The following is a 20,295-nucleotide window of genomic DNA, read 5'->3' on the forward strand; positions in this document are numbered from 1 at the left end:
TCAAGCTCCTTTGTATTGATTTGGGACATGCTGACTACTTTGACCATTCTGACACTCTAGAGTGTATTAGTAGGAAAGAGCGAAATATGGCCTGTACATCTTCACTTGAGGATCTTAGATTGATCATGGAGCTTACAAAACCCATTGTTGGTAAGAATCAGATGATGTTGGTCTATTCAACCATATCTCAAATTTGTACACATTTTCCGCCACAGGTTTGTTTTAACTTGCTTCAGATTTGATATATTTAATAATCTGACTTCTTTTGCTACTATAAATGATGGGTCTGAAGGTCTAACTAAATGCCCATTGAATGTCTTTCTTAAACAAAGTACCCTGCATATTCTGTTTTTTTGTAAAACATTTTAGGGACATAGGCGTTTAATATTGACTATTTTACGTCAATATAATTTTGCACAATAACGTGCCGCCTTCCTGTTCTTGCAATCTCTACCCACTTTGACCATTTGTTGCACTGTGTCAAGTTATCTATGGTCGGTTATTCATCTTAGGAAATCTTTGAATGTCTTTGAATGTCCTGAATGACCCAGCTTTGCTAAGATGCATTAACGTATATTGCGTTTTTTGCACTGGATGATCACATCATATTTATACTGTACTTCGTACTGCCTCCTTTTCTCTTTTTAAATTTTTATGTATGCATTTTTTACTTTCAAATTATTTCATGTATTTTTTGTCTGCTTTTACAATATTAATATGAGAATGGAATAAAGCGGGTTTTGACTTGACAGGCAGCAGAGCCAATGCCCCACTTTCAATATTCAGCGGGGGATCACTAAACAGATTTTCTGCTTGCATTGCAATGGTTCCCTTTGTCAGGCATTGGATGTGAGTTCTTATTGCTAAGGAGCTGTGGAAGCTCGTCCTAGAGCAGCCAAATTGTGGAAGAGCGCTCGGTAGCTTTGAATACTTGCACCTCTTAATTACATTTTAAGGACATACTATTGCTAACTGTTGACAGATATACTATATATCCTCTAAGTAAGATAGAGCTGCAAGTGACTGTGCAATGTAGTTAAAAGGAACTTCCTACGAAGATGGCCGCCGCGATGTGAGCTCTGCGTTTTGGAGCCGTTTTTAACGCCGAATTTCAGCTTTTTGCATTATTTTTTATCTTTAAATACTGCTGGCAGTCCTGTGAAGCCTACCTGCGGCTGTATGGGCGTTTTCCTGGTGCTGAAGTCTTCAAGTCCAGTGTGCTGCGTCCTCTGGTGGCTGCTTGGAGCTCGTCATCAGGTACTGCCCAGATTTCCTGTCAGGGGGGCGGAGCAAGCTCTCAGGAAAGGGCCTGGCTTTGGCCTAACCATTCCCACAGACCATTTTAGCTGCTGCACCTGCCTTATTTGCTGCATTTTTCTGTGTGTATCCTCTTTATTTGTGCTTTACAGTTATTTACCTCTTCATTTTATTTAAATTACGAAAATGGAGAGTAAAAATGCACAAAATCCCAATAATAAAAGGAAACAACAGATTTCTCCTCCTCCTGTTAAGTCTAAAGTGGTGGAATCAAGTGAACCCTCTTTTTCCTTAATTCTCGACGAACTTCATGCTCTACATGCCAACACTGATAATATTGCGTCAGAAATAAAAAATCTGCGTAAAGATATGGCTAGCATGTCGATGAGGGTCTTGGATAACTCCATTAAAATACAGGATAACAAGGTTAAAATCGACGCCTTTTCACCTCTTGTGGCTAAAATCTCCCCTATGTCTGCTCAATTGTTAGATATGGAAAATCGTAACAGACAATACAATCTACGTATTTTTAATTTGCCAGAAGATGTTGAAGGCTCTAATTGCAGATTATATCTGGAGAATTTGATTCCTGGTCTTTTAAATGTTAAATTTCCAAAGAAATTTGAAATAGATAAAGCGCATAGGATTCCATCCCATCGCAATCCTCATCATACCAAGCCACGACAAAGGATTTTTAAGGTTCTTCGTCATCATCATTTGGTTTTGATAAGGAAAGTGGCACGTGAAATTCCATCTTTAATGGTAAATGGCAATAACATTTTTATCCACCAAGACTTCGCCAAGACTTCGTTAAGATTCGCAAGGAATTCTCTGATTTGCGTCCTCAACTGCGTAGTCTTGGATTTAAATATGGCTTATTTGATCCTTCAATGATGCGCATCTGGAGAGATCATTTTTCTAAGTCCTTCCAACGCCCAGAAGATTTAAAATTGTGTCTGGAACAGCAGTCACATAATTCGCAGCATTCTATGGATACGCATGACTCTGCTACTTGAATAATATTTTAGCTGATATTTCTGACTAATTTTGCCATTCTCTAAAAGCTGGGCTCCAACGGTTTGGTCATGCTTGTTAAGTGTGTGTGTGTTTCGCATCTGTTATTGATGTTTCTCTGTGTTTGTCATTTTTGTTGTCGTCTTTTGAGTGTTAGTCTGCATATTCTTTTTCCTACCCTTTCATTTTCGCCTGTTCTAGAGCTACTATTCTTCTTGTTCTTTGTTACTTCTTACTTTCCTCTTCTTGACCTTTTTTCTTTTTCTCTTTTAGCATGGCTAATGTTCATGACATTAAAGTAGTCTCATTAAATGTTAAAGGTTTACGTCATCCAGTTAAACGTACAAAGATTTTAGACTACTTAGGTAATTGCAAGGCAGATATTTGTTTTATACAGGAAACTTAAATTGATGACAAAATCTTAGATTATATGAAAAAAAGTGGGTTGACAATATTGTCTCTTCTCCTGCAGTTGGCAAAAAAAAATGGTGTGGCTATTCTTTTTTCAAAAAAATTACATTGCCAAATTTTGAGTACATTTTCAGATACTGATGGGAGATATGTCATAGTTAAAATTAAAGTTCATGATTCAGTTATATTTTTACTAAATGTTTATGGTCCTTCTGCAGATGATCGTGCTTTTTGGTCTACTCTCACAACTGAAGTTTTAAAGTTGGGAAAAGTTCCTCTAATTGTTGGAGGTGATTTTAATGTTATATTTGATCCTTTATTAGATAGACTATCTCTTACTAAATTTCGGCCTCCTAAGGTTTTTTATGCTTTTAAATAATTTATTCAAACCACACAGTTAGTAGATATTTGGCGACTACATTTCCCTACGGAAAAAAGTTTTACATTCTTTTCTAATCCACATCATTCTCATTGTAGGCTTGATTATTGATTAGTCTCTAAGCAATTAATTAACTCCGTCATTACTCCTATGATTGTTAACATTGATATTTCGGATCATGCTTTGATTTCTTTTGTTTTGAATTTAAATTCTTCCTTTACAAAGCAATCTAGATGGCGAATGAATACTGACATTGTTCTTAATGAGCGTAATAAACCTAAGCTCTTAAATGCCATTCAGGAATACTTCCTTCTTAACCCTGAGGGTTCTACATCTATGGTTAATAGATGGGACGCTTTTAAAGCATATATTAGAGGTGTAACTATTTCTGTTATGGCACACAAAAATAAAACCTTTAAGGGAAATATTAAATACTTGGAAAAGCAAATAGCAAAATTTGAGAGACTTTTTATTACTTCTAATGACTCTCAATATAGAATCAAATTACAAAAACTTCGATATGAGTTTAATTCAATCCTTAGCAAAAGAGCTGGTATTCAGATCTCTAATTCTAAAGGTATCGTTTCAATGCCAATAGGTCCGGCAGACTTTTAGCTAATTATTTGCGTATAAAAAAAGATAAAACTCAAATCAATTCAATTCATGGCCCTAATGGTAAAATTGCTTTATCGCACAATGATATTGTTAATGAATTTTTGGATTTTTATTCTACCCTCTATAACAAACCCAATTTTAGTGATGTTTCCTTGATTGATTCCTTTTTCACTAAATGTGGTTTAACCAAGATTTCAAAATCAGATAAAAGTGGGCTTGACTCTCCCATTACTCAAGATGAAATTCTATCAGCCATAAAATCTCTTAAAAAAAATAAGTCTCCTGGTCCCAATGGTATTCCTGCTGAGTTTTACAAAGAATTTCAATTACAGCTTATTCCTTTTTTATTTCAACTTTTTAGCTTTAGTTCTACAGGCATTACTTCAGGTTCTTTTACTGAGGCTTTAATTATTGCACTTCCCAAACCTGATAAAGATCCCGCACTTGTATCAAATTATCGCCCTATCTCTTTAATTAATCAAGATTGTAAATTATATGCTAAAATACTTGCTTCTAGATTGTCCCCTGTGTTAGATTCTATTATTCATCCAGACCAAACTGGTTTTATCAAGAATAGATATTCTGCTAATAATACAAGAACTCTGTTACATGTCATTGAACAAGCTTCCAATATATCTCTACCATTGGGAATTCTCGCATTAGATGCTGAGAAAGCTTTTGATAAAATTCACTGGCAATTCTTATTCCATACATTATTATCATTTAACTTTGGTGACACATTTATTCGCATGATTTCTGCTCTTGATTCTGCTCCTACTGTTGGTTTATTTATCAATGGCCAAATATCAACCAATTTTCCCTTTTTAGAGGTACAAGACAAGGTTGCCCCCTTTCCCCACTTTTGTTCCTTATAGGTATTGAGCCTTTACTTAATTCTATAAGAAATTGTGATAATATTAAGGGAATCAATATTAAGGACGTCATTATTAAAACCTTAGCATATGCTGATGATGTACTTTTATTTATTAGTGATCCTTTATGCTCATTCCCTCCCCTATTAGAGATTATTTCGAAATATTCCATAGTATCTGTCTACAAATTGAATACTAATAAAAATTGAATTTTTTCCTTTAAATATGTATTGTACTCCTGATATGTTACCCATGAATGAAATTATTTGGCAAAAAGATAAATTGAAGTATCTTGGTATTCTGTTCTCTTCATCCATAAAGTCTACAATAACATTGAACTGTGACATTATCTTAAATTATAATAAAGATAAAACATCCAAATGGTCTTCACTTCACCTTTCATGGTGGGGAAAAATGGATTCTATTAAAATGACTATTGCTCCTAAAATGTTTTACACTCTAGCTATGATTCCTACACAATTTTCATTAAAATTTTACAAAGATGTTGATAAACTTCTCTCCAAATTTCTTTGGAATAAAACATCACCTCATATTACTTATACAAAATAAAAAATGCCCAAATGTAATGCAGGTTTTGGTTTACCTGACTTTTTTCATTATCACAAAGCTTTCATTTTGAAACAAAGGGGCATATCATCAACAACCAGCGATAATTATCGCTAAGTGCACTTAGCGCTAGGATAATTATCGCCAGCTTACGCCGAATTTTATCGCTGAGATTGCGTGCTATTAGCAATGCTTATCTCAACAGCGATAAAATTCCGGGCGCAAGCTGCCAAATGTGCGATTATCGCTGGAAATCCAGCGATAATCACACAACATTTGGCGATAGCTTGTTGATAGGGAAGGGTGGACTTAGCCATTTTATCCACCTTCCATTGGATATAATGACTAAGTCAACCTGAAAGCAGGCGTAAGGAAAGTAGAGATACCCGCAGTTAGCGCTACTTTTCTTATCGCTATGCTTGTTAGCGTGCCCATTTATAATTGGAGTAATGTCGGTTAGCGACATTTCTCCAGTCATTTTAGGAAGGAACGCCCACTTTGCATCTCATTAGAGATGCAAAGCTGGGCGTTAAGGGAAAGGGCGCTAAGGCAAGGATTCACGCGATAGCGTGACCTTGCTGATAAAGCGATAAAATTATCAACGCTTTTCGGCCGAAAGTTCCATATGGTTTAACCATTCCTCTTTAAATAATCCACTCAAGTGGCTTCTTATCGAGAAGTCAATAGTTACTCCATATCCATTACCCACTTTGTTAACCATGTCTAATAAATCACCATTATTTCATTAATCGGTTATTCTTAAATCCACTAAATTGATTTTTAATGATTTAGACTCAATTTTTCAATCTCCCATGTTTACTACAGAAGACATGTCATTATGGTATAGCACAGTCATTAAATTAAATAGAAATATACGTTTTTGGTATTCATGGATTAATGCTGGTATTTTCTATCTTAAAGATGTAGATTACAACAATGCATTCATATCATTTGATGCTCTACAAACAAAATTTAGTTTACCTCAGTCTGATATTACCAAATATGAATATTTATGTAATTCAATTCTAGATTCAATTCCTCATGTTATTCCTTCTAATGTTAAAGCTGACTTATCAATTTATAGTCAAACTGTTTCCACATCATCTCATGATGTTTCTACTTTATAGAAAAAAATTATCTAATTCTCTAGGAACCAACATGATTTCAGTATTTTGGAATAATGAACTTTCGCTCTCCTTATCTGTTGATATATGGAAAGATATTTGGCTTAGTAATATATCTGGTTGGTTACCTGTCTCACTTTATCAAACTAATTCTTATATTTTATTTAAGTTTATGAACTCCATTACGTTTATTTCAATCTAAACTTCTTCAATCTTCAACTTGTTGGCACTGTAAATTACATCCAGGTTCATTAAAACATATGCTTTTTGATTGTCCTTTAGTTGCTAAATTTCGGACAGATGTTTGGGATATTATAATAAAGATATTAACTATTCATGATGACGTTTCATTTAAAATGGTAATATGCAAATCTGCTGTTTTGACACACAAATTAAATGACTTAGAAGGTAAACTTTTTATTTTTCTAATATCAGATCATTTAAAATCTATTACATTCTGTTGGAAAGATGTTTCGTTATTATCAGTACATGCTTGGTGGTCATGGGTGATTTTTACAAGAAGAGGAGCTCAGTTATCTTTATCCGGTATTGGCCATAATTCTAACTCTTATCATTCTTTTTGGAAACCTGTTGATATATATTTATCTTCGTAATTGTATATTTACATCTAGTTTTATTGCAATTATAATAAACAAATGTTTTCGCTATAGTAGCTCTATATTTGCTAGTTAATGCAATAGTTTTAAAATTGTTTCCTTTCCCTTCCCCTTTTCATTTTTCATTGAGTAATTGTAATGTTGTTACCTACGGCAATCCATTTGCTGCTTTTGTATCTCTATATTATGATTAGGTATTTTCGCTCAATAATATTTTTCAATGTTGTGTTTATGTTTTGCTTAGTATAAAATCTTAATAAAATCTTTTGAACAAAAAAAAAAAGGAACTTCCTACATCTAAAAATATGCCACTTGCAAACTGCTGGATAAGCAGCATACGAACATCTCAGCGTTGTTCTCACTACGGATTTGCAAAATACTGCATTGCTCACTGTGTAATGTAATTGAAATAGGGAAAGATCGGCTACTTTCAGAAACTCCATGGTGCTAAATGGAAAATTCCTATTATGCATGTGAACAAATTACTGCACATGAACCCATTGAGTTTACCAGTGAACATTGTTGCATTCTAATATGACGGCCATGGTATCTGTGTGTTGCATCACTCTACAACAGCCATTTTGGGCTAAATAAAAAAAAATATATCTGTTTATTTATTTGCTGTTTTTACAAAGCACTCTATGTCAACATTTCAACAATTTTGAGCATTATCAGTTTTGATAAAATATGTAAGAGGCTAGGCTAGTGAAAAGCAACTAATATATACCGAAATTGACCTCAGGATTGCAAATTATAATCCCAGCACATGTGATGAAGTGCTTCATTCTCTGGTATTAGACATGTTTGAATGATAATATGCACATTATGTAAAAAAAACACACACAGACACAATGCTGCAAAAACTTGTACAACATAAGTTTTAGAAGGCAAATGTGTTATTTGATACATATTACTCTTCAGACACTGATACTACTAACCATAAAAATCTGCTGGATTACTGTATCTGGGGCAGGGATACCCTATTGAGGTGAAGTACTGGACCATGTCGCAAGCAGCGCCGGAGTAGATGGTTGTCCCAGAGGAGAGAAGAAGAACCAAATCAAAGAGCTGGAAGATATCTGAGCGTGGCTGATGGATCGAAAGAACAACTAGACGGTTTCCTCTGGCGAGCCGGGATAACGTGGTCACCAAGTTATGAGCCGTGAAACTATCCAACCCTGAGGTGGGCTCATCAAGTATTAGAATACCTGGTAGAGACAATAAAATGTTGTGAGTTCTTTCTCCTAACTATTGTCACTGGTGTGACAAATATCGCAAAATATCCACTTGGAAAACAAAGAAATTAATTGAAATATATTATTTCTGATTTGAATTTGTTACAATACATGCCCAACACGTGCTAAATTAACATTCTTTTTTTGTCATTCATCTTCTCACCTGGATTCCAGAGTAGCTGCACACCGATGCTCACCCGCCTCCTCTCCCCACCGGAAACTCCCCGCAGGTACACATTCCCTACCCTGGTGTTGGCGCACTGTCGTAATCTCAGCTCTGCTATTACATCTTCCACCTAACAATGAAGAAACATCATGTAGCTGTCATATTGAGTTAAGACTATAAAATAGAAAGTTCTATGTAATATATCATCATCATTAAAAAGTTTATTTCACCTAATAAATTAGCGATAAAAACAATCTGTGCAATTTGCTTAACACACATCCAACACGTTCACTGAACACAAAACTTGCAGAGTAAGCAGATTCATAGAATAAGCAAGATTCCCTCCCACCCAACAGCAACCAAAACAAAAAGAACAACCTCTCAATCACACACATAAAGAAAAAAGAAAGGAATAATTAAGAAATAAAAGGTTTAAACAAAACAATGTCAACTCGATTACCAGACATTTAAAATATCTTTATGAGTCATTGATTATACACTGACCACAAGAAATCAAAACTGGGGAATCACAATATCGAGAATAAATATCGACCTGTAACAATAACAACCCCACAATGTTGAATACACCTATATTGTTGAAGTACCTAGATGCAAAGTAAAGAGCAGTAAATCTTTATACTTCGCTATTTCTGAAATGAATGCCATTTCTGTACTTATCATTTGTTCTAACAGCCAATAAACAGTGGCTGATGGCAGCCTCATTCTCGTTTCCATGTGATTGCTTGGCCCCTCTATTTGTAGGATAGCTAAGTAGCCAGAAGTTTTTAACAGGTTCCCAATGTGGAATTCAAACATTTTGCTATTGTAAAAATTATTTTGGTACTCAGTTAATCTTATATTCCCTTATTTATAAAGCCACCACAACCAACACCCCGGCCTATCTTGTAGACAGGTTCACCATCTCTGGTGGTACTAGGCAAACCCGCAGCCAGGACACCATCAGACTGCAGACTAAGACGTATTAAAAAGAGAAATTAAGACAACAGGTCTTTTCCAATAATGAAAACAGGATATGGAACAATATCACTGTAGCCATCGGGACCGCCCCAACTCTTCCCCCAATTTAGGAAAGAACTGGAGACTTACCTCATTAAAGAGCTCTACATCACAATGCATTAACCAGCCACACAACTTCCTCTCCTATTACTCAGTGATTTTGACCATGCACAGCCCTCAACTGCCTCTTGGCAGACATACAATATACATACATACAAATATACAACCCTGCCCCTCACCCCCTGTTTCCTGCACAATGGACAGGGCAGAAAAATGTGATTGGTTGTTTCTACAAATACATTGACACATGGACAAAGATCCAAGTTCACATAACCTATTTTTCTTTTCATGGAAAATGCCACATGATGGACTAAGCCTGATCTATAGAATGCTTACAGTAAGCTTGTGTGGGACAGATGCAAACAGATGAAGCTCATTGCCTTAGTATGATCTGATTTTGCAATAAGACTTGTTAAAGACATGGACAAAGAGCAGAGTCAAAATTGGCAGCTTCAACAAATTCCTAAATCCTTCCACTCACCACTTTAAGGTAGATTAAATAGTTTAACCGGTTGTGTGCCATATTTTTGCATACCCAGTGTAGGAAATTGGGAAACTGGTCAAGGGGAAGGAAACCTTACTCAAGTAACCTAAATTCCTGTCACGGTGAAGTGAGAGGAAAACCCCAAATTAACCTGTGCTGAACCCTCAGGCTTAACTCAGAAGCAATGTGTAATGTATTTTTTCAGCACGTCAAACAATAATACAATGAAAAGAAAACACAAGAAAAATACTACACCAATTTAGCAAAATAGAGTTAAATGTAATAAATTCTTTGACACCAGAGATATGCAATATCAAAGATTTTAGGTAAGTATAGCACCTAAAAGCACAAAGCACCATTCAGGGTTTTCTGGTCATGGGAGACCAGGTGAAAGTCACAAGTTCAGGCCAACCACGATGAAGCCGGATACAGGGTTCAGGTTAGTCCTGCTGTAAGAGCACTGGCATAGCTAGACGTTGTGCTTCCTGTGGCGGTCACTGCATTTGCCTCCTGGAGACGGCATCTAAGAGCAGGTGCTGGCGATTCCCACAACGGCAGCCCCGCATGGCCGCAGGTAAGAGCGGGGGGAGGCCACCGCCCCCAAAACCCGTGCCACCTGGCAAGGACCGCCCCTCCGCCCCCTCTTGCTATGCCACTGTGTAAGAGTTACCTTAAAAAATCAAGCACATACAATGCCATTTGTGGTGGAGGGACCTACAAGGAGCAAGGAGAACATTGAGGATGGTTGTCGCAGTGGCAGGAAGATCTTGTCAGGTGTTGCTGGAGATTCACATTGGTGGTCACTGTGGTCTGTTGATGCTCTAGCATAATGTGCAGGTCTCAAACTGCCGGGCATCGCTGGCGTTCATGGGGGCACCAAGAGTCGTGTTCACTGGAGTTTTGCACGATCTTGCCTGAACAGACCGGCGTGCGTCTGCAAAACCCCCAAAACTTCACAATTTCTTCTTTTCTCTGAGACAAAGTTCTCTGATGCCACATCAAGGATCCAGGGCCAGAGGGACATCTCTTGAGGAACAGGAACTTACTTCAGAAGAGTCCAGCAGGGTTCAGGTAGGTCCAGTTGCAGATCAAGGCAGCATGTCAGCTGCGCGGTTGCAAGGAGGCCTCTGGAGCTTGTTTTGTCTTTGTAGCTCAAAACAGGAGGTCAGTCAGCTGATCATTGGAGTCACTTCAGCCTGGGATGAAGGGTGCAGGTCCAGTCTTCCTTTTCAGCATGCAGGGTAGTAGAGTAGCAGTCCTTTGGACAGAAGAACAGTAAAGGAGTCCTTCTTCTGTAGGATCCACTGGTTCAGAAGTGTGCTGAAGAGTTGGGTCTGAGCGTCCATTATTTATACCTGGTGGCCACTTTGAAGTAGAAGAAGTTGCTAGAGGCTTCCACCCCAAGAGGTGCTTGGAATTTCCTGCCTCCCTGCCCTGGCTCCAGCTTTTCTGGGGACCAACAATACTAGTGTCAAAACCTTTTATGAGTGGGCTGGGCACAGCCTTTGTGATGTGCAAATGTGGTAGGTGACAGCTCCTCCCCCTCATCAAGTCAGAGATGGACAATCCAGCCAATACATATTCCCCTCTGTCTCACTGTCTGGGTACAATACACAAAGAACAACAGCCAACTACACTGAGTCAAGTGACCCAGGATACAGGCAGCAGACACCAAATGGTTGGGACAAGAAAATGGCATCTTCCTAAAACAGTATTTTCAGAATTGTGATTAAAAATCCTACTCCACCATTAAAGAAGTCTCTTAGTTATAATTCTTTGGATCCCAAACTCAAACTGTCCGTCTGCTCCCAAATTGAAGTTACAGCTTATTAAATGTAATGAGGTAACCAAAATGCTATCCTATGGTAGAGGTAGGTCATGTAGTAGTGTAAAACGAATTTAGGAGTTTGCAGCGGCGGCTGCTCCATTAAGGCGGAGGAGCGTTGGCTCCCTCATGTACCCCCCCCCCCCTCGCCTGGCCAGCAGCTGCAAAAATTGAAAAATAAAATTATAATAAACCTGGCTCATTTTAGTTTTCTTCCAGACCGAGTCTAGGGTCCGGGCCTAATTTATGACAAGCACGAAGAGGGAGTGGATGGCACTTCTGTCAGTGCACATGTCAGTTTAACATATTAAGACTCTTTAAATCTATTCCGGACTTGAGCACTCTGCAGTCTTACGACAGAATTGCTATCCAATTCATTCCATTACTAGGAACCAATGCGGGCGAAATAACCCAACTAACACTGGCAACTCCAGCAATTCGAGAATTGGTTCAGTCAAATGCAGATCAATTCAAAAATTGGGGCATAATAATATCATCATTTAGTGCCCCTCATTACCCATCAATTTTGGAGACCAATCAGGACCAGGTTTACAGTGTAAGCCCGCCCCCGTCTCAGTATTAAAAATAGCAAGGAGCTGTTCTCCGAAAGCAACCCAGAAGTACAAACCAAGTCAGCCAAGCTCAGCAAAAGTAAATTGGTCATGGCTTCCAGGGGCCCTAGTTAGAAGCCAAAATGATTGAAATACTTCCAATCCAGGCACATCAATCTGTTCTTGGAACATTAATGGCCTAGGACAAAAAATTCAATCTGGAGCTATCAGTGGCTTCTTAAAGGAGCACAATATCATTTAACTGCAGGAAACCTGGTCAGCCTATAACATACCTTTAGAAGGCTATCTCGAATTTGCGTCATTTGCAACAAGACAGTCCAAGTTCAGTAGGCCAAGCGGTGGCCTAGTTACTTATGTGTCAACCAAACTATCTCTGCATACCAAGCAGCTGAAATTCAAGGAAGATTGGCTCCGCGGGATTTTAATGGGAAGCGGACAGATCGAAAGCCAGTTGCTTCTTCTTAACGTCAACATATCCCCACGCACTTCAGATAAAAAGTCCAAATTGGATAGCCTGACCAACATCGTATGCAATTTGCTTAGCGAGTATGGCAGCATATCAAGTATAATCTCAGGTGATTTTAACACCAACCTTTACTGTAATCTTTTTGAGGACCCAGAGACTACTCTGCAAATGGTTGTATCACATTTAGTCACACAGTCAATTCCCATACACAACAGACCATCTAAACTGGGGGAGTACGCAGTCACCCAGCTCAGCAGCATTGGTTATACCGTACTGAATGGTCCAGCTTGGACACGATCCGATGGCCGAACTTTCTCTTTTTTGGATTTTTCACTAGGGAGCATAGAAATCCTCCCACTGATTGAGAATTATAACATCGCACCACAAGGCGAGAGCGATCATTGGCCACAAATAATAACACTTCTCGTGAAAATCCCGCGCCACCAGGAGCTAGCCTACACCCACGTAGGCACCCACAGAGAGAATTTAAAAAGATTGAAATGGTCTGCCGATAAGGCCCCCTCCCTGATGGAAAAATGTAGAGCAATGTTAAGCCAACAACCAGACATTGATTCCACAGCTATTAGCAGCTGGGCAAATTTTACCAACCAATTGTTACACGCAGTGCCTCCAAAGAGGAAAACTGGGCAGCAGGTATTTCGACCATACACTTCACCTGCAACAAAAAAACTAAAGCTTCACAGAAATCAAGCCCTTCGGCAATCAAGGAAGAGCCCAGATAAAAAAACTAAATTTCCCAACTATAAGCAAGCTCAAGCAGCCTTCAAGTCCGCCGTACGCAGGGAAAAACGAGAGGACTCTGATCAATTTTGGCTGAAGCTCTTCCATGAAAGCAGGAAATCAAACTCAAAACAATTCTGGTCCCTGGTGAACAGGAGCCAGCGAGGTGGAAACGGCCATGGCAGTGTAAACATCGGTGCCGACGAATGGACTCACTTTTTATCCTCCCACTTTAAGATTACTCATCACCAAGATATCTGCCCTACTTCACCAAGCATAAATAAAGCAATAATACTCTTACCGGAGGTCACGAATCGAACAGGGATGCGCCCCAGCCCTTTACCCATTAGCATATTTGAAGAGCCTGTACACACAAGTAGGAACAATATCGACTCACATACTGAAAAGATAACAGCGACACCAAAATGAATAAAACACAGGATCCTATGCTTAATAAAGAAAGCCAGATCTAATGGCGCACCTGGTCCAAATGGTCTCCCCCAGGCAATGTTCAAATCAGACTTTGAACTTTGGTCAGAGCATTTGACCCCCCTGTTTTTGGAATGTCGATTAAACAACCCATTTCCTGAGTCCTGGAGAGGCGCTATCATCCATCCCATTTACAAAAGTGGGAAGAGAAACAACCCCAGTAATTATCGAATGATAGCCCTCCTCGATGTGGAGTCTAAATACTTCGCCAGTACTATATTGGAAGATCTCCTGACCTGGGACAAAGAAACAAAGCGCCTCCCATTCAACCAAACAGGTTAGGTGGCCAAATCTGGTACAACAACCAATCTACTAACATTATCGGTCTTAATAGAGAAAGCAACCGTCCAACAAACTCAATTACACTGTTGCTTTGTGGATTGCCCTGGACCCTATTGTGGCAAAAACTAAAGGGCTGGGGAGTTCCTCAATCCTTGCTACTAGCGATAGTTCAACTCCACTCCAAAACGTGTATAAGAATCAAGCTGGGTGAAGGTTCCCATGTTTCCAGGAAGATCGAGACCAGCAGTGGAGTAAAACAAGGTTGCGTGCTGGCTCCACTTCTTTTTAACTTGTTCATATCGGACCTTTCGCCAATCCTTGATAGCGTCAATTGTCATTCCCCCCCCCCCCAATTAGATGGAGTACGTATCAGCAACCTCCAATACGCCGATGACCTGGTGCTGCTCAGCCATACGAAGGTGGGCTTACAGAGGCTACTTGATGAACTACTCCTCTATACCAAAAACAACCTCTTAGAGCTGAACCTATCAAAAACAAAAACAATCACCTTTGGGAAACCTAAGAAGTTGCGTGGAGGGTGGTACTTTAATAACGTAAAAACTGACTCAACACCTCATTACAAGTATCTGGGAATATTTGTAGACTCCAGAAGCTCCTTTGCCAAGCAAAAAGAAGCACTAAGGACCAAAGCATTGGCTTTAGAGGCTGCAAAACAAAATTATCAAAAAAACTAGTACGTCCCAGCTTTATCCCACTGTTAAAAGCGATGAAGGTATAAACGTCGAACTCTCTGACGTACGGCCAAGAGATTATGAAGGGAACCACAAACATTCATCTAAACAAACTGACAACCAAAATCTTTAAACGAGCATTCCATCTGCCAAATTCAGCAAGTCCACCTCGAACTTGACTTACTTGACCACCATGGCGTAGAGGCTGGGGCATTTATAAAGCTTTGTAACAGACTGCGTCAAGCCCGAGAAGATTCACTGGAGGCTAGACTTTGGCAAGAAATTCAGAAAAGTCATGCCAGGCATAAATATCGGCTCCACTTGGATCGAAGTCTACAATTACTTGGTATTAAGGAATTTTGGGAAACAACCCCCCCCCCCAGTCGGCATTAAAGCGAGTTATCAAGAAGAGTGCAAGGTTGTGGTCCTTTCACTCCGACAGGGTAACACTGTCAAAAAGAAAACACGCCTGGGCAGTAATCACTAATTTTAATCCAGGTGTTGAATCCCTTCATTTATCAAGCACCTCGGCACTTTACTTGAAACGAAAGTTCCTGGCGCTGAGGCTGGGTGAATGGCCTTTTTTAAAAAATCTTCCTGAATGGCGCCAGAAAGACCGCGACACCCAATGCAGGTTGTGCGGCTACCACACCGAAGGGTTGGAACATATAGTTTGCCAATGCTCTCTTTCAGACGTTTATTATTGCGAGAAGAATGGATAAGACTTGGAATCCGATCCTGCCACCAAGCCATAATAGCATCCTTTAACCCAGACAATACAAAGTTGAATATCGGGTTAATGAAATTTATTATTAAAGCATTAAGCCAGTTGGAAGTTATCGGGGTCGCCAAACCTGCCCCATTATTGCACTGGGAAACTGCACCATTGACCATATCAACGGCTTGTCGGTCATAAACAAATTGCTGATTCGCAAGACTTTTAACAGGAGTTGATAAGCCAAGTACAGTTTTAATAAAAAAATTAATCATTGTTTTTAACAATTTTAACAAATGTATCCATTTTAGAAAATGATTTAAGTGCTTTTATATTGTAAAGGTTTTTAATTTACCAACAATAAAGTTTTCATATATTCAGTTTGGCAGGCCGTCTTACAATGCCAAACCGACATGCGCACTGACATTTCTCCAACCCAAGTTGCATTGCCGGATGGAGAGAACAGCAGGCACAGGCTCCCATTTCTCATTGGAGCAGAAAACCAGCCCGCTCAGGCCAATCCCAGCGCTTCTCTCACACTGGTAGCAGAATGAGAGAAGGCTGGGATTGGCCGTAGTGGAGACTGGGAGCCGAGCCTGCGCACTGCAGTCAGCAGAAAGAAGAAGAATGGCGATCGGTGAGTGGCAGTTCTATTTTCTGTTTTTATTTTTTGCTCCCCCGGGTTGCCCCAACACTGTCACCCAATACCCACTGCTACTGCTACCAGGACTTGCAAAACTTAAAAGTTAATTTCCTACTTTTTGATTACACTGCATCCTTCCCCCAGAGCTGGTCAAGCCTACCCTGGGGGTGACTTATTTGTATTAAAAAGGAAGGTTTAGTCTGGTAAAAGGTTTATTTCGCCAGGTCAAAACAGAAGTTTACAACAGCAGAAACACCAGTTTCAGGCCTGCCACTGTAGCCGTCGGCTGGCCTGAAACATGTTTAGTATGGCTACTTAAGTGGGTGGCACAATCAGTGCTTCAGGCTCACCAAAAGCATTTAATTTACAGGCCCTAGATACATGCAGTACCACTCTACTAGGGACTTATCAGTAAATTAAATGTGCCAATTGGGTTTAAGCCAATTCCAATGTATGACATATAAGTAAATTATATATGCCAATCAGGTGTCAGCCAATTTTACCATGTTTTGAGGGAAAGAGCACAAGCACTTTAGCACTGATTAGTAGTCCTAAGGCTAGCAAGAATTAAATAATCAAAAACAGAAGGGTTGAAGGTAAAATGTTTGGAGGAAGACCACCCTAAGGCTGACAGGTATAACAGGAGGGTGTAGGCAAAAAAATTGGGGATGACCCTGTAGAAAGGGCTAAGCCCAATTCAGCCCTCTTGCCATGTCCAACACCAGGCCCCACTCCGGACTGGTCCCCAAATAGATCCTGTCATTAGGGAACCCATGCTTGCATGGTTATTCCCTGTATCCCATGCTCCGCTTGAAAAGGAATTCATATTATATAAAGAATCTCCTGTAAAATATAATCCACATTTTCAACTGAGATCCAGGCAACTCCCTAAAGCAGTAAGTGACCTTTCTTTCCCCTGGGGTGTTTCCTACAAATCTCTGGTCTATGACAAGTAAAGTGTCCATAATCAGTGGCTTTTCTTATGTTTTGTTGTGTTCCAAAAGTCAAAAGCTGACCACTGATTTAGGTAGTGGGTCAAGTCTATTTCTAACAGTAGTGCTGCATTAGGGTATGGACATGGGTTGCATATTAGAGAGATCAGGGCCATGCTGAGCTTCTCTTCCCTTACCCCCAATGCAATAATGTTCAAAGGATTATAACCTTGCTAAGCAGGCTCAATATTAGATCCAGATCTTAATGATTTCAATACAAGAACCTTACTGAAAACTAAATGTGGCAGATTCTGTTTTAAGGATTTCGAAGTTCATAACATTACAGAGCAGGAAATACAGTAGATTCCCTTTCAGGGTCTTCGAAGCTATGGCATAGCAGCCAGGCCATGAAGCAGATTATTTGCCGTATCTTTGAAACCAAAACCTTGCTTGGCTGGGGACGTGTTAGCAATTTTATTAGGATGTCAGAATAATGAGTAGTCTATGGGGCAGAAAAGTTTTAGATCATTTTCAGTATTTTAAAGTCATAAGCGTGCTGAGGCAGGCTATACAGCGTGATCTCATAGTTGTGTGTGTAGTAGTTAACGACATGATAAATAATTATCTCTTTTACATTCCCACATATTCCTTTTTTAGGTCTCGCCTAGCGTTGCTGCGCACATGCGCAGCTTGCTCGGCGAGATTTAATGCATATGAGTAGTTTCTGTAAAGGGCTTGAAGCCCCGCCACATATTCCCATTGGCTCGCATCACCGTTTATGTTAAACAGTGCGCCACCATTGGGAATAGGCTTTCCAGGGTGCCACCTTTTCCCTTTTTTGATCAGCCCACCCGGACTGTCTCACCTGCATTACGGCTGTCGTGACGAAGTTTCTTATCAGAAGTTTTGTCACGCTGCCTTGCACGCGCCAGTCCGGCTCTTTGATTGGGCCAGACAAAAAATCAGACAGGGCACCGTGTGTTTATTTTTGCATCTCGCTTTCACTTTTAAAAGCGCAATGCAAAAATAAACAGTGGATGCCTGCGCGTCTGGCGAGCCCTTGGTTTTTTTTTTTGCCAGGCTCGTGTTCGGTAAGGTGTGACCTGCATTTTGTGGCTGGTTTAGTCGGACTCACCAGTTCATAAAAGTGTTGGGTTGTCTTCCATAAAATACGTATGCAGGAGAGGCAGGCCAGAATGCTAACTCAAGCATTTCTTATTTTAAAGCTGCAATTGTGCACTTTCAAGCATGTGCGCTTCACTTATCTTCCGACAGGATAACCTGGGACATTGACTTAAACAGAAAGTAGCTATTTTCGAGTATTAATTGATGCAGGCATGTCGGTCTGCTAGCTTCTCACGGTGGCTCCTTCGCATATGATAACACATTCAGCAATCACAGAACACTGACATCTACCCAGCATGCAGTCACTGGAGGTCTCTACGCCACGTGTCAGTGACCTTGGTGAAAAGCCTTTCTTGTGTGGGCAGCATCCAGTGGAGCGCTTCCTAATCCTAGTTAGATGACCATCTAATTGTGTTCCTCTTTAATAGACCGGCTCCAGCTCTTCTTTATAGTCTCTGTTGAACCCTACATTGGAGGGAAAACTGTTCCCCAAAGAGGTCACAAGGTTACAACCATTTACGTTCTTTCGGCCATTGCGCAGAAAGACACGACGCCGTTTGATTCTCGTTTCCCGGACCCTCCACGGCTGGTCGATTAGGATCAACTCCAAAAGGAAACTTTTGAACCTTCTTCACTTTCACTGCCTATTTAACCTCTCCAAATTCTGACAGTCAACAACCTCACAACTGCTCTATGCCTCAGCAAGGCTGGCTACTGCCAGTGTCCCCCTTGGACTCGGGTCCTACCTGCCAACTCTAGACAGGCGATCTGTTAAAGTCTAGCGCTGTCACAGGCGGGTGCACCATGCATTGGACCACAGCTAGTATTCCTGGGAGGTGCCTGGGTGTCGGACTGCCCATTGCAGTTGGGTTCAGGAGACTGCTTGTGCAAGGGATTAAACTGAAACGAAAGTGCTGGAGAACGAGGTGGTTCACGCAAGGAGTCATGGCAACCATCATCTCCCTGCAACCAAATTCGCAAAAAGCCTTCTTGGGGGTAACAGCCCCAAAACAATCTGACAACCCCTCACCTACTCAACCCAAAGATGATACAAGAGAGGCAGCAGTTTCCAAGTACCGCAGTATCAATGTGCAGAGCCATGTTTGCGTTGACAGCATGTTTTTTTCAAAGATGCCGTTCAAGCGAATCCAGGTTACCTGGTGGAACTTCAAATTGTGTGACACATTATTTCAGTGCGGTCATGCAGTGATAATGGCCCATTTACATTAGTTTGCCCCGCTGACGAGCTACACTTGACAGGGCTAGTGAAGACACTTACCGCACTTGAAGCTACTTGAACGGTGGTAGGGCCAAGAAGTGAAGCCTTTGAGTCAGATGAAAAACTGTCTGACCTGGGATCGCAGCGGTAGGCTGAGCCGTGTGCACAAAAGGCAGACTTTACTACAGCAGTACTAGATGGGAAGCCGCACTCCCAGGACTCAGTAGCGGCAAGAGAAACAGAGGGAGACTGCAGGCGGTGACAAGCAGGTGACGTAGGAGGTGGGGTGCATGAAACCGGGTTTATTCCACCTCTTAGAAACTGACGCCTTGAAATCAACCAGGTCAGCCCGAGACCACACGCATTCATAAGTTGTTGTTAAGGAAATGCTCTTCTCATGCGCTCACGGAACTAAAGGTAGGAAAGGGTTAAGGGTGGTTGTACTGGGAGGGTGTCAGTGTGGGAAACATAGATAAAAGCCCCCAAAAATGCAGACAATCTTAAAGACAGGATGTGGCATAACATCAAGAGCTGCCGACTGGAACTGGGAAACCGGGTTCATGCCGCAATCCACACCGTGATGTGAAAATAGCGAATGCTGCGAAGATTACCGACCTGATAAAAGTTTTCTTCTATGAGAACCCGGGACATGATTGCATATTGGTCGAAGACTTAAATAGTCAATTTATGTGTAGACCTGAGAAAACTCGAAGGGGCCGCAGTCGAAACATTCTGGAAGTTGGGCTCTTCCGACCAAGAAGGCTCTGATGAGGGAA

General features: G+C 40.4%; 1 protein-coding gene across 1 annotated transcript in view; it reads right to left on the bottom strand.

Moving 5' to 3' along the window:
* The window catches only part of ABCG8 (ATP binding cassette subfamily G member 8), a 246,531-nt gene that overhangs the window by 74,560 nt on the left and 151,676 nt on the right, over window positions 1-20,295 (bottom strand). The window contains exons 5-6 of the mRNA XM_085612782.1: window positions 8,255-8,387; window positions 7,795-8,064 (exon numbers count right to left, since the gene is read on the bottom strand). Coding sequence (XP_085468908.1) covers window positions 7,795-8,064; window positions 8,255-8,387 — 403 coding nt within the window. The remainder of the gene's footprint in view (window positions 1-7,794; window positions 8,065-8,254; window positions 8,388-20,295) is intronic.

Source organism: Triturus cristatus, chromosome 6 (genome assembly GCF_964204655.1).
Source record: "Triturus cristatus chromosome 6, aTriCri1.1, whole genome shotgun sequence".
Lineage (NCBI taxonomy): Eukaryota > Metazoa > Chordata > Amphibia > Caudata > Salamandridae > Triturus > Triturus cristatus.